At 40.2% G+C, this 13,177-nt stretch overlaps 1 protein-coding gene across 1 annotated transcript; it reads left to right on the top strand.

The window, feature by feature from the left end:
- Nucleotides 1–7,711: 7,711 nt before the first annotated feature.
- Nucleotides 7,712–8,261, top strand: LOC110575548 (ubiquitin-like protein FUBI). Its single transcript, XM_044911790.1, has one exon. It carries the CDS (start codon nucleotides 7,755–7,757, stop codon nucleotides 8,151–8,153), a length of 399 nt encoding a protein of 132 aa, XP_044767725.1. The 5' UTR covers nucleotides 7,712–7,754; the 3' UTR covers nucleotides 8,154–8,261.
- The last annotated feature ends 4,916 nt before the right edge of the window (nucleotides 8,262–13,177 follow it).

The raw sequence follows: 13,177 nt of genomic DNA, 5'->3' as shown, positions 1-13,177 counted from the left end.
GCCCAGATATTCATGCTGTATTTGAAGAGGTCAGTCCTGGCTCTGAGTAGAGGAGGGTCAGGGTCAGGCTGGGGAGAACACAGTATACAACTTTGTGTTCTTCTTCTATATGGATGATTTGGAAGTTTATCTTTTTTTTCCTTTTGGTATTCTTCAAATGCTGTTTTTTTAAATAAAATGTTTATTAGCTTTAGAATCTAAGTATGTAAATGAATTTGTCACACACCTATTGCTGTTTATCAGATTTAAGAATATTAGTTTTGATATTTTACAAAACAAACTGGGGAACCTTCCCTCTTATTTTGTGATCTGGAACAAGATAACATGATACTGGAATAGGAACTTCCTTGGAAATGTGAAAGAAAATGGAGAAAAAATGTAAAATGTGGTTAATTTTTGGATTCCCTTAATCACTTTAGTTTATTGTTCTGTAAAATTAAAAGATACATATCTGGATTTTCTTGGCTTACTGAAGAAAGTAGGCATAGTCTTAATAAATCTTATTTTAAAAAACCCTGCTTACTGACTCATTTATTCGCCAAACATTAATTGGATATTTTCTCCTTGGAAAGCACTGTGTTAATAGTGGAAATACTAGGATAAACAAGACACACCCCTAATCATAAAATGGTAGGTGCTAGGAGCAGCAATCATCAGGAAGATGGTGAGATGTCTTCTAATACCTAAAGAACAAGTAAAAACAAGGAGTGATGAGGTAGATCTCCAGATGCGAGCAGTCAAGTAGAAATGCCCAAAGCTGAGGCAGTTTAGGGCTTTGGGAAACTGCAATTCCTGCTGTGGGTGGTAGCAGGGGCCAGTCTGTCAGGTGATGTGTTCTAGAAGTAACAGAAAAGCCTGGAATAGAAAACCGCTTACTAGTTCTTTTTGTATCATGGATAAGCTGGAGAAATCTCCACCCGGAACGAGTATGGAAGATATTCTGAACTCTTGTCTCAGTATAGTTAACACAGCGCACTTAACTAGGTGTCCTATATACATCATCTGCAGTGATTTCTTGAGAATAGAGTGATATTCCCTTGAGGTGGTATCCAGAAGCCACTAAGCTAGCACTCTTCCCTAGCCAGAGGGAGCCAGAGCCCACTCCATTAGAATAACATTAAAGGTAGGTTATCTTGAGTGTAATTTGGCTAAATCTAAGCAGATCTAGGTTTTGGTGGGAGTAAAATGATTGAAAATAGTGTTTTGGATGGATGAACAGCTAGGAGGGAAGGAAGGAGTTGGTCTTTGACTCAAATTTTGGGAACCTTTTAGTTATATCAGCTGAGAAAGACTGACACATAGCCAAATTATATATCCTCTAAGAGGGAAAATTTAATGAATTTTATTTGTGAAGCAACATTTTTGCCTAATTTGACATTCTGACGCCTCTTGAGCTACATATTATCTGAGATGTCCTGGATGAGCACAAAATCCCAGAGGAGAGGGCAGTAGGGTCTGGGGACAAAATAATATTAGAAATAACTGCTATTTACTAAAGATCTGATAAATGCCAGGCACTGTACCAGATACTTTACATACATTCCAGCTGTCTTAGAAGACAGGGCTCATCAAACCCATTTTACAGATGATGAATCTAAGGCTCACAGCGACTGGTAATTTCCCCAAGATTATACTGCTAGTAAGTGATGTGGCTGGGACTAGAACCCTGGTCTGAATTCATCTAGGATCCATGTTGGTTCCACTCATAGCCTGAGGCAGGTCTTCTGTCGCTTAGCCAATTCTTCCTGCTCGGCAGGAAGCCTGCTTCTCCCTCTCCTACTCCCCCTGCTTGTGTTCCCTCTCTCGCTGTCCCTCTCTCTCTGTCAAATAAATAAATAAAATCTTAAAAAAAAAATACACACAGACATAGAGAAGGGGATGTGAAGAATGGAATCAGAGATTGGAGTGATGCATCTGAAAGGGAAGGAACGTCAAGGTTTATTGGCAATCTCCAGAAGCTAGGAGAAAGCCATGAGATAGAGTTCTTCTTCAAAGTCTGCAGAAGGCACCAACTTGCTGGCACCTTCATTTTGGACTGTTGGCCTCCAGAACTGTGAAAGAATAAATTTCTATTGTTTTAATCCAGTCAGTTTGTGGTAATTTGTTACGGCAGCCCTAGGAAGCTAATATATGGTCATCCCCCCTGGGTGTATTTAAAAACCTCTCAGTGTTTTCCAGATGGGCTTGTGAGTAGGGTCTGATGTGATGTGTACTGGTTATTGGGATATAATTCTGAAGTCAGATTATTTTTGAAACCACTCTGATATTTGCAGTAGGATTTTAATGGGATGTATTTTTTGGAATTGTCCACTGAACACATACACAGATGAATGAGTTTACCATGTGGTTAAAACCCAAAGCCTCAAAACAAAAAACAAAACAGGAGTTGAGATGGTGGAGGAGTAGAGGGACCCTAAGTTTGGTCTCTCAAATACAGCTAGTTATCAATCATTCTGAACACCCAAGAAATTAATCAGAGGTCTGGGAGAACAAATACTGCAAGTCTACAAGTAGAAAAATGACCACCTTTTGGAAGGTAGGAGGTGTGGAGACTTGAATCTGGTGTGATATTGCTGTGGATATGGTGATGGGGACAGAACCTACTTAAGGAGGCTACTGCAAAGTATTATAAGCAGTGGAGTGCAAAATCGGAACTTTTAGAAGTCTGTTACAGTGGCGGATGTGCTTGGCTCAAAGGTGCTCGGGTGGCGAGGCGGGGCAGAATCCCAGGTGTGACACTGTGGTCTGAGGATTCCCTGGGTCACAAGAAGAACAGGTGGTGCTTAAGTGTTGCACTGTTCCCAGGCATAGGAGTGTGGTAGCTGGCTGAGAGCAAAGAGTCTAGGTGTTGGCTTTCTGCCCTGTATTGCCATAAACTGTGAACAACTGCATGGTTGTACCGACCACTTTCCTGGGACTGGTCAGCAAAAGGCAGAAGCATGGTGAGACCCTCCTCAGGAGGAACAGCAGGTCTGCACAGCAAGAGTCCCTAAAATTTGGAGTTTTGAAACTCAGTTGTGTGCCTGAGATAAAAAAAAGCTCGGACCCAGGCAGGGTGAACCCAGGGTTCTGATGGAAACTGGGGAACCAAGAGTGATTGATTGCTCTTCTGTGAGGGCTCACTGAAGAGTGGGGGGTGTGAATTTTCAGCTCCAGGGCTAGAGAGCTGGGTGCCGCCATAGTCATCTGGCCCATCAGCGCTGAAAGACAAGAGGGGGCAAAACAGCGCCACCTAGTGGAGTCCAGAGCTGCTTATACCAAGCCCTACCTCCCTGCGCTCTCGAGGCACATCTCCAATAGCGCCAGTCCCCCTGAGAATCAGAGCAGCAGACTCCTGCCCCAGAAGACCAGCACAAATAACTAGTTCACACCAAGTTTACTGATCATAGGGTGCTGCAAAGCTTCAGCTCTAGGGGAAAATAGGATCTAGCCTCCTTTGTACTTTTATTCTTTATTTTATTATTATTTTTCACTTATTTTCTTATTCTTTTTAAGTTTTTATTACTAGATTTTAAAACAAAGTCTGTAATAAGAGATGAAGAAGGACACTATATCATAATAAAGGGGTCTATCCAACAAGAAGATCTAACAATTTTAAATATTTATGCCTCTAACTTGGGAGCAGCCAAATATATAAATCAATTAATAACAAACTTAAGAAACTCATTGATAATAATACAATAATAGTAGGGGACTTTAACAACCTACTCACAGCAATGGACAGATCATTTCTAAGCAGAAGATCAACTAGGAAACAAGGGCTTTGAATGACACACTGGACCAGATGGACTTAACAGATATATTCAGAGCCTTTCATCCTAAAGCAGCAGAATACACCTTTTTTTTTCAAGTGCACATGGAACTTTCTCCAGAATAGATCACATACTGGGTCACAAATCAGGACTCAACCTGTACAAAAAGATTGAAATCATGCCATGCATATTTTCAGACCACAGTGCTACAAAACTTGAAGTCAACCACAAGAAAAAATTTGGAAGGACCACAAATATATGGAGGCTAAAGAGCATCCTACTAAAGAATGAATGGTCAACTAGAAAATCAAAGAAGAAATTTAAAAATACATGAAAACAAATGATAATGAAAATACAATAGTCCAAAACCTTTGGGATGCAGCAAAGGCAGTCCTAAAAGGGAAGTATATAGCAATACAGATCTTTCACAAGAAGCAAGAAAAGTCTCAAATACACAACTTAACCTTACACCTAAAAGAGCTGGAAAAAGAACAGCAAATAAAGCCTAAATCTAGCAGGAGAAGAGAAATAAAGTTTAGAGCAGAAATCAATGATATAGAAATTAAAAAAAAAAAAAAGTAGAACACATCAATGAAACCAGGACTGTGTTCTTTGAAAGAATTGACAAGATTGATAAACCCCTAGCCAGACTTATCAAAAAGAAAAAAGACACAAAATTATGAATGAAAAAGGAGAGATCATAACCAACACCGCAAAAATACAAACCATTATAAAGGAATATTATGAGCAATTATATGCCAACAAATTAGGCAATCTGGAAGAAATGGATAAATTCCAAGAAACATATAAACTATCAAAACTGAAACAGGCTGGGGCTCCTGAGTGGCTCAGTTGGTTAAGCATCTGCCTTCAGCTCAGGTCATGATCCCCGGGTCCCAGGATTGAACCCCACATTGGGATCCCTGCTCAGCAGGGAGCCTGCTTCTCCCCCTCCCTCTGCTTGCCACTCCCCCTGTTTGTGCTCTCTCTCTCTCTGTCAAAAAAATAAATAAAATTTTTTTAAAAAGAAAAAAACTAAAACAGGAATAAATAGAAAATCTGATCAGACCCATAACCAGCCAAGAAATTGAATTAGTCATCAAAAATCTCCCAACAAACAGAAATCCAGGGCTGGATGGCCTCCCAGGGAATTCTACCAAACATTTAAAGTAGAGATAATACCGGGCGCCTGGGTGGCTCAGTTGGTTAAGCGACTGCCTTCGGCTCAGGTCATGATCCTGGAGTCCCGGGATCGAGTCCCGCATCGGGCTCCCTGCTCGGCAGGGAGTCTGCTTCTCCCTCTGACCCTCCTCCCTCTCATGCTCTCTGTCTCTCATTCTCTCTCTCTCAAATAAATAAATAAAATCTTTAAAAAAAAATAAATAGAGATAATACCTATTCTTCTCAAACTAATCCAAAAAATAGAAATGGAAGGAAAACTTCCAAACTCATTCTATGAAGCCAACATTTTACCTTTATCTCAAAATCAGACAAAGACCCCACCAAAAGGGAGAATTACAGACCAATATCCCTGATGAACATGGATGTAAAAATTCTCACCCAGATACTAGTTAATTGGATCCAACAGTACATTAAAAGGATTATTCACCAGGACCAAGTGAGATATATTCCTGGGCTACAGGGTTAATTCAACATCTGCAAATCAATCGTGATACACCACATTAATAAAAGGAAGGATAAGAACCATATGATCCTCTCAATAGATGCAGAAAAAAGCATTAGACAAAATACAGCATCTTTTCTTCACAAAAACCCTCAACAAAGTAAGGATACATGAAACATACCTCAACATCATAACAGCCATATGTGGAAGACCCACAGCTAATATTGTCCTTAATGGGGAAAAACTGAGAGCTTTTCCCCTAAGATCAGGAACACGACAGGGATGTCCACTCTCACCACTGTTGTTCAACATAGTACTGGAAGTCCCAACCTAAGCAATCAGGCAACAAAAAGAAATAAAATGCATCCAAATTGGCAAAGAAGAAGTCAAACTTTCTTTCTTCACAGAAGACATGATATATTATGTAGAAAACCCAAAACACTCTACCAAAAAATTGCTAGAACTGCCACATGAATTTAGCAAAGTCACAGTATATAAAATCGATGCACAGAAGTCTGTTGCGTTTTTATAACCAACAATGAAGCAGCAGAAAGAGAAATCAAGGAATCGATCCCATTTACAACTGCACCAAAAACTAAGATAACTGGGAATAAACCTAACCAAAGAGGTAAAAGATCTGTACTCTGAAAACTATAGAACACTTATGAAAGAAATTGAGGAAAACACAAAGAAATGGAAAAACATTCCATGCTCATGGATTGGAAGAACAAATATTGTTAAAATGTCTATGCTACCCAAAGCAATCTACACATTCAATGCAATCCCTATCAAAATACCACCAGCATTTTTCACAAAGCTGGAACAAACAGTTCTAAAATTTGTATGGGACCAGAAAAAAACCTGAATAGATAAAGTAATGTTGCAAAAGAAAACCAAAACTAGAGGCATCACAATTCCAGACTTCAAGCTGTATTACAAAGCTGTACTCCTCAAGACAGTATGGCACTAGCACAAAAAACAGACACATAGATCAATGGAACAGAATAGAGAACCCAGAAATGGACTCTCAACTCTATGGTCAACTAATATTCGACAAAGCAGGAAAGAACATCCAATGGAAAAAAGACAGTCTCTTCAACATATGCTGTTGGGAAAATTGGACAGCCACATGCAGAAGAATGAAACAGGACCACTTTCTTACATCATACACAAAAATAAATTCAAAATAGATGAAAGACATAAATGTGAGACAGAAGTCCATCCAAATCCTAGAGGAGAACACAGGTAGCAACCTCTTTGACCTCAGCCACAAAACATCTTGCTAGAAATGGCTCCAGAGGCGAGGGAAACAAGCAAAAATGATCTATTGGGGGGCGCCTGTGGCTCAGTCATTAGGTGTCTGCCTTTCCCTCAGGTCATGGTCCCAGCATCCTGGGATCGAGCCCTGCGTCAGGCTCCCTGCTCAGCGGGGAGCCTGGTTCTCCCTCTCCAACTCCCTGTGCTTGTGTTCCCTCTCCCTATCTCTCTCTGTCAAATAAATAAAATCTTAAAAAAAATGAACTATTGGGACTTCATTAGGATAAAAAGCTTTTGCACAGCAAAGGAAACACTCAACAAAACTAAAAGGCAAACTACAGAATGGGAGGATATTTGCAAATGACATATCAGATAAAGGGCTAGTATCCAAGATCTATAAAGAACTTATCAAACTCAACACCCCCCCCGAAAAAAAAAATCCAGTCAACAAATGGGTAGAAGACATGAACAGACATTTCTGCAAAGAAGACATACAAATGGCTAACAGACATATGAAAAAATGCTCAACATCACGCATCATCAGGGAAATACAAATCAAAACCACAATGAGTTACCACCTCACACCAGTCAGAATGGCTAAAATTAACAACTCAGGAGACAACAGATGTTGGCAAAGATGCAGAGAAAGGGGATCTTTCTTACACTGTTGGTAGAATGCAAGATGGTGCAGCCACTATGGAAAACAGTATGGAGGTTCCTCAAAAAGTTACAAATAGAACTACCCTATTACCCAGCAGTTGCACTACTAAGTATTTATCCAAAGGACACAAAAGGCTCAAATTTTTAACATTAAAAAGGAAAAATAAAATAAGATGAAAATAGGGAGGCATACCATAAGAGACTCTTAACTCTAGGGAACAAATTGAGGGTTGCTGAAGGGGAAGTGGGTGGGGGGATGGGGTAACTGGGTGATGGGCATTAAGGAAGGCACTTGACGTAATGAGCACTAGGTGTTATACGCAACTGATGAATCATTAAATTCTCCCCCTGGAACTAATAATACACTATGTCAACTAACTTGAATTTAAATAAAATAAACACCTCTTTCTCGACTTCATCTTCGCGGTAGTGGCTGCGGTGCCCGCGGTTCAGTCGCCGACATGCAGCTCTTTGTCCGCGCCCAGGAGCTACACACCCTCGAGGTGACCGGCCAGGAGACGGTCGCCCAGATCAAGGCTCATGTAGCCTCCCTGGAGGGCATCGCGCCAGATCAAGTCGTGCTCCTGGCAGGCACACCCCTGGAGGATGAGGCTACCCTAGGTCAGTGTGGAGTGGAGGCCCTGACCACCTTGGAAGTAGCCGGCCGCATGCTCGGAGGTAAAGTCCATGGCTCTCTGGCCCGTGCTGGGAAAGTAAGAGGGCAGACTCCCAAGGTGGCCAAACAGGAGAAAAAGAAGAAGAAGACAGGCCGAGCCAAACGGCGGATGCAGTACAACCGGCGCTTTGTCAACGTTGTGCCCACTTTTGGCAAGAAGAAGGGCCCCAATGCCAACTCTTAAGTCCATTGTAATCCTGGCTCTCCCCAATAAAGCCACATAGTTCAGTCATCAAAAAATAAATAAATAAATAAATAAATAAATAAATAAAATAAACAAAATGAAACAAACAAAAAAATAAACCAACACATCCCAAAGCCTCCCTCATAAATGGTAGACAGGAAAAGTCATGGAAAGCTCTGTGTAAGCAAACATCTAAGCAAATTCAGTAAGGCTGAATTCTTTTTTTAAATTTTATTATGTTAGTCACCATACAATACATCATTAGTTTTTGATGTGGTGATCCACGATCCATTGTTTTCGTATACCACTCAGTGCTCCATGCAGTATGTGCCCTCCTTAATACCTATCACCAGGCTAACCAATCCCCCCTCCCCTCTAAAACCCTGTTTGTTTCTCAGAGTCCATAGACTCTCATGGTTCATCTCTCTCTCCAATTCCCACCCCCCATTTTTCCCTTCCTTCTCCTAGTGTCCTCCATGCTATTCCTTATGTTCCACAAATAAGTGAAACCATATGATAATTGACTTTCTCTGCTTGACTTATTTCACTTAGCATAATCTCCTCCAGTCCCATCCATGTTGATGTAAAAGTTGGGGATTCATCTTTTCTGATGGCAGAGTAATATTCCATTGTATATATGGACCACATCTTCTTTATCCATTCATCTGTTGAAGGGCATCTAGGCTCTTTCCACAGTTTGGCTATTGAGGACATTGCTGCTATGAATATTGGGGTGCATATGGCCCTTCTTTTCACTACATCTGTGTCTTTGGGGTAAGTACCCAGGAGTGCAATTGCTGGGTCATAGGGTAGCTCTATTTTTAAATTTTTGAGGAAGCTCCACACTGTTTTCCAAAGTGGCTGTACCAACTTGCATTCCCACCAACAGTGTAAGAGGGTTCCCCTTTGTCCACAACCTCTCCAACATTTGTTGTTTCTTTCCCTGTCCATTTTGGCCATTCTAACTGGTGTAAGGTGGTATCTAAATGTGGTTTTGATTTGAATTTCCCTGATGGCTAATGATGATGAACATTTTTTTCATGTGTCTTTTAGCCATTTGTATGTCTTCTTCAGAGAAGTGTCTTTTCATATCTTCTGCCCACTTTTTGACTTGATTATTTGTTTTTTGGGGGTTGAGTTTGAGAAGTTCTTTATAGATCTTGGATACCAGCCCTTTATCTGTAGTGTCATTTGCAAATATCTTCTCCCATTCTGTGGGTTGCCTCTTTGTTTTGTTGACTGTTTCCTTTGCTGTGCAGAAGCTTTTTATGTTGATGAAGTCCCCAAAGTTCATTTTTGCTTTCGTTTCACTAGCTTTTGGAGATGTATCTTGAAAGAAGTTGCTGTGGGCGATGTCAAAGAGGTTACTGCCTATGTTCTCCTCTAGGATTTGGATGGATTCCTGTCTCGCATTGAGGTCTTTCATCCACTTTGAGTTTATCTTTGTGAATGGTGTTAGAGAATGGTCGAGTTTCATTCTTCTGCATGTGGCTGTCGAATTTTCCCAGCACCATTTATTGAAGAGACTGTCTTTTTTCCATTGCATGCTTTTTCCTGCTTTGTCAAAGATTATTTGACCATAGAGTTGAGGGTCCATATCTGGGTTCTCTATTCTGTTCCATTGGTCTATATGTCTGTTTTTGTGCCAGTACCATGCTGTCTTGGTGATCACAGCTTTGTAATATAGCTTGAAATCGGGCAACGTGATACCCCCAGCTTTGTTTTTCTTTTTCAACATTTCCTTGGAGATTCGGGGTCTTTTGTGATTCTATACAAATTTTAGGATTGTTTGTTCCAGCACTTTGAAAAATGTCATTGGAATTTTGATCGGGATAGCATTAAAGGTATAGATTGCTCTGGGTAGCATAGACATTTTAACAATGTTTATTCTTCTGATCCATGAGCATGGAATATTTTTCCATCTTTTTGTGTCTTCTTCAATTTCTTTCATGAGTGTTCTGTAGTTCCTAGAGTATAGATCCTTTGCCTCTTTGGTGAGGTTTATTCCAAGGTATCTTATGTCTTTTGGTGCTATTGTAAATGGAATCATTTCTCTAATTTCTCTTTCTACAGTTGCGTTGTTAGTATATAAGAAAGCAACTGATTTCTGAACATTGATTTTGTATCCTGCCACATTACTGAATTGCTGGGTGAGTTCTAGTAATTTGGGGGTTGAGTCTTTTGGGTTTTCCACATAAAGTATCATGTCATCTGTGAAGAGAGAGAGTTTGACTTCTTCTTTGCCAATTTGAATACCTTTTATTTCTTTTTGTTGTCTGATTGCTGTGGCTAGGACTTCTAGTACTATGTTGAACAATAGTGGTGAGAGTGGGCATCCTTGACGTGTTCCTGATCTTAAGGGAAATGTTCTCAGCTTTTCCCCATTGAGGATGATATTTGCTGTGGGTTTTTCATAGATGGATTTTATGAACTTGAGGAATGTTCCCTCTATCCCTATACTCTGAAGAGTTTTAATCAGGAAAGGATGCTGTATTTTGTCAAATGCTTTTTCTGCATCAATTAAGAGGACCGTATGGTTCTTCTCTCTCCTCTTATTAATGTGTTCTATCACATTGACTGATTTCCGAATGTTGAACCACCCTTGCATCCCGGGGATAAATCCCACTTGGTCGTGGTGGATGATCCTTTTAATGTATTGTTGGATCCTATTAGCTAGGATTTTGTTGAGGATTTTGGAATCCATATTCATCAGGGATATCGGTCTGAAATGCTCCTTTTTGATGGGGTCTTTGCCTGGTTTGGGGATTAAGGTAATGCTGGCCTCATAGAATGAGTTTGGAAGTTTTCCTTCTGTTTCTATTTTTTGAAACAGCTTCAGTAGAATAGGTATTGTTTCTTCTTTGAATGTTTGGTAGAATTCCCCAGGGAATCCATCAGGCCCTGGACTCTTGTATTTGGGGAAGTTTTTAATCACTGCTTCAGTCTCGTTACTGGTTATTGGCCTATTCAGGTTGTCAGTTTCTTCCTGTTTCAGTCTTGGCAGCTTATAGGTTTTCAGGAAGACCGCCATTTCATCCAGATTGCTCAGTTTATTGGCATAGAGTTGTTGATAATAATTTCTAATAATTGTTTCTATTTCCTTGGTGTTAGTCATGATCTCTCCCCTTTCATTCATAATTTTATTAATTTGCGTCCTTTCTCTTTTCTTTTGGATAGGTCTGGCCAGTGGTTTATCAATCTTATTAATTCTTTCAAAGAACCAACTTCTAGTTTCATTGATCTGATCTACTGTGTTTCTGGTTTCTAATTCATCTATCTCTGCTTTAATTTTAATTATTTCTCTTCTAATGCGTGGCTTAGGCGTCATTTGTTGCTTTTTCTCTAGTTCTTTAAGGTGTAGAGTTAGTTGGTGAATTCGGGATTTTTCTATTTCTTTGAGTGAGGCTTGGATGGCTATGTATTTCCCCCTTAGGACCGCCTTTGCAGTACCCCATAGGTTTTGGACCGATGTGTTTTCGTTCTCATTGATTTCCATGAATTGTTTGAGTTCTTCTTTGATTTCCTGGTTGACCCAAACATTCTTGAGCAGAGTGGTCTTTAGCTTCCAAGTGTTTGAATTTCTGCCAAATTTTTTCTTGTGATTGAGTTCCAGTTTTAGAGCATTGTGGTCTGAGAATATGCAGGGAATAACCTCAGTCTTTTGGTATTGGTTGAGACCTGATTTGTGACCCAGTATGTCGTCTATTCTGGAGAAAGTTCCATGCGCACTTGAGAAGAATGAGTATTCTGTTGTTTTAGGGTGGAATGCTCTGTAAATATCTATGAGGTCCATCTGGTCCAATGTATCATTCAAAGCTCTTGTTTCCTTGTTGATTTTCTGCTTAGATGATCTGTTTATTGCTGAGAGTGGAGTATTGAGGTCTACAATTAATGTATTGTTATCAATATGACTCTTATTTTGGTTAACAGTTGGCTTATGTAGATGGCTGCTCCCATGTTGGGGGCATAGATATTTACAATTGTTAGATCTTCTTGTTGGATAGACCCTTTAAGAATGATATAGTGTCCTTCTGTGTCTCTAATTACAGACTTTAGTTTAAAATCTAATTTGTCTGATATAAGAATTGCTACCCCAGCTTTCTTTTGAGGTCCGCTGGCATGGAAGATGGATCTCCATCCCTTCACTTTCAGTCTGGATGTATCTTTAGGTTCCAAATGAGTCTCTTATAGGCAGCATATGGATGGGTCCTGTCTTTTTATCCAATCTGCAGCCCTGTGCCGTTTTATGGGAACATTTAGGCCATTCACATTGAGTGTGATTATTGAAAGATATGAATTAATTGTCATCATGTTGCCTGTGAAGATGTTGTTTTTATAGATTGTCCCTGTAAATTTCTGTTGTAGATCACTCTTGGGGTCTTTCTCCTTTTATAGAACCCCCCTTAATATTTCTTGCAGGGCCGGCTTAGTGGTCACATATTCTTTCAGTTTCTGCTGGTCGTGGAAGCTCTGCAGCTCTGCATCCATTCTAAATGAAAGCCTTGCCGGATAAAGTATTCTTGGCTTCATGTTCTTCTTATTTAGAACCCTGAATATGTCTTGCCAGGCCTTTCTGGCTTGCCAGGTCTCTGTGGATAGGTCTGACATTATTCTGATGTTCCTCGCTCTGTACGTAAGGAATCTCTTCCTCCTAACTGCCCTTAAGATGGTTTCCTTGGTTCTAAGATTTGCAAGTTTTACTATTAACATGCCGGGGTGTTGGCCTGTTTTCCTTGATCTTGGGAGGGGTCCTCTCTGCCTCTAGGACTTGAATGTTTGTTTCATTCCCCAGATTAGGGAAGTTCTCAGCTACGATTTGCTCAAATACATCTTCTAGCCCTCTCTCTCTCTCCACTCCCTCCGGGATTCCAATTATTCTGACATTGGAACACTTCATGGTGTCACTTATTTCTCTGATTCTATTTTCGTGGATTCTGAGTTGTTTTTCCCTGGCCTCCTCTTTTCCCTTTTTATCTATTATATTGTCTTCCAGGTTGCTTATTCGTTCTTCTGCCTCAGTTACT

The sequence above is a fragment of the Neomonachus schauinslandi genome, chromosome X (assembly GCF_002201575.2).
Source record: "Neomonachus schauinslandi chromosome X, ASM220157v2, whole genome shotgun sequence".
NCBI lineage: Eukaryota > Metazoa > Chordata > Mammalia > Carnivora > Phocidae > Neomonachus > Neomonachus schauinslandi.
This window is presented reverse-complemented; position numbering and strand designations above follow the sequence as displayed.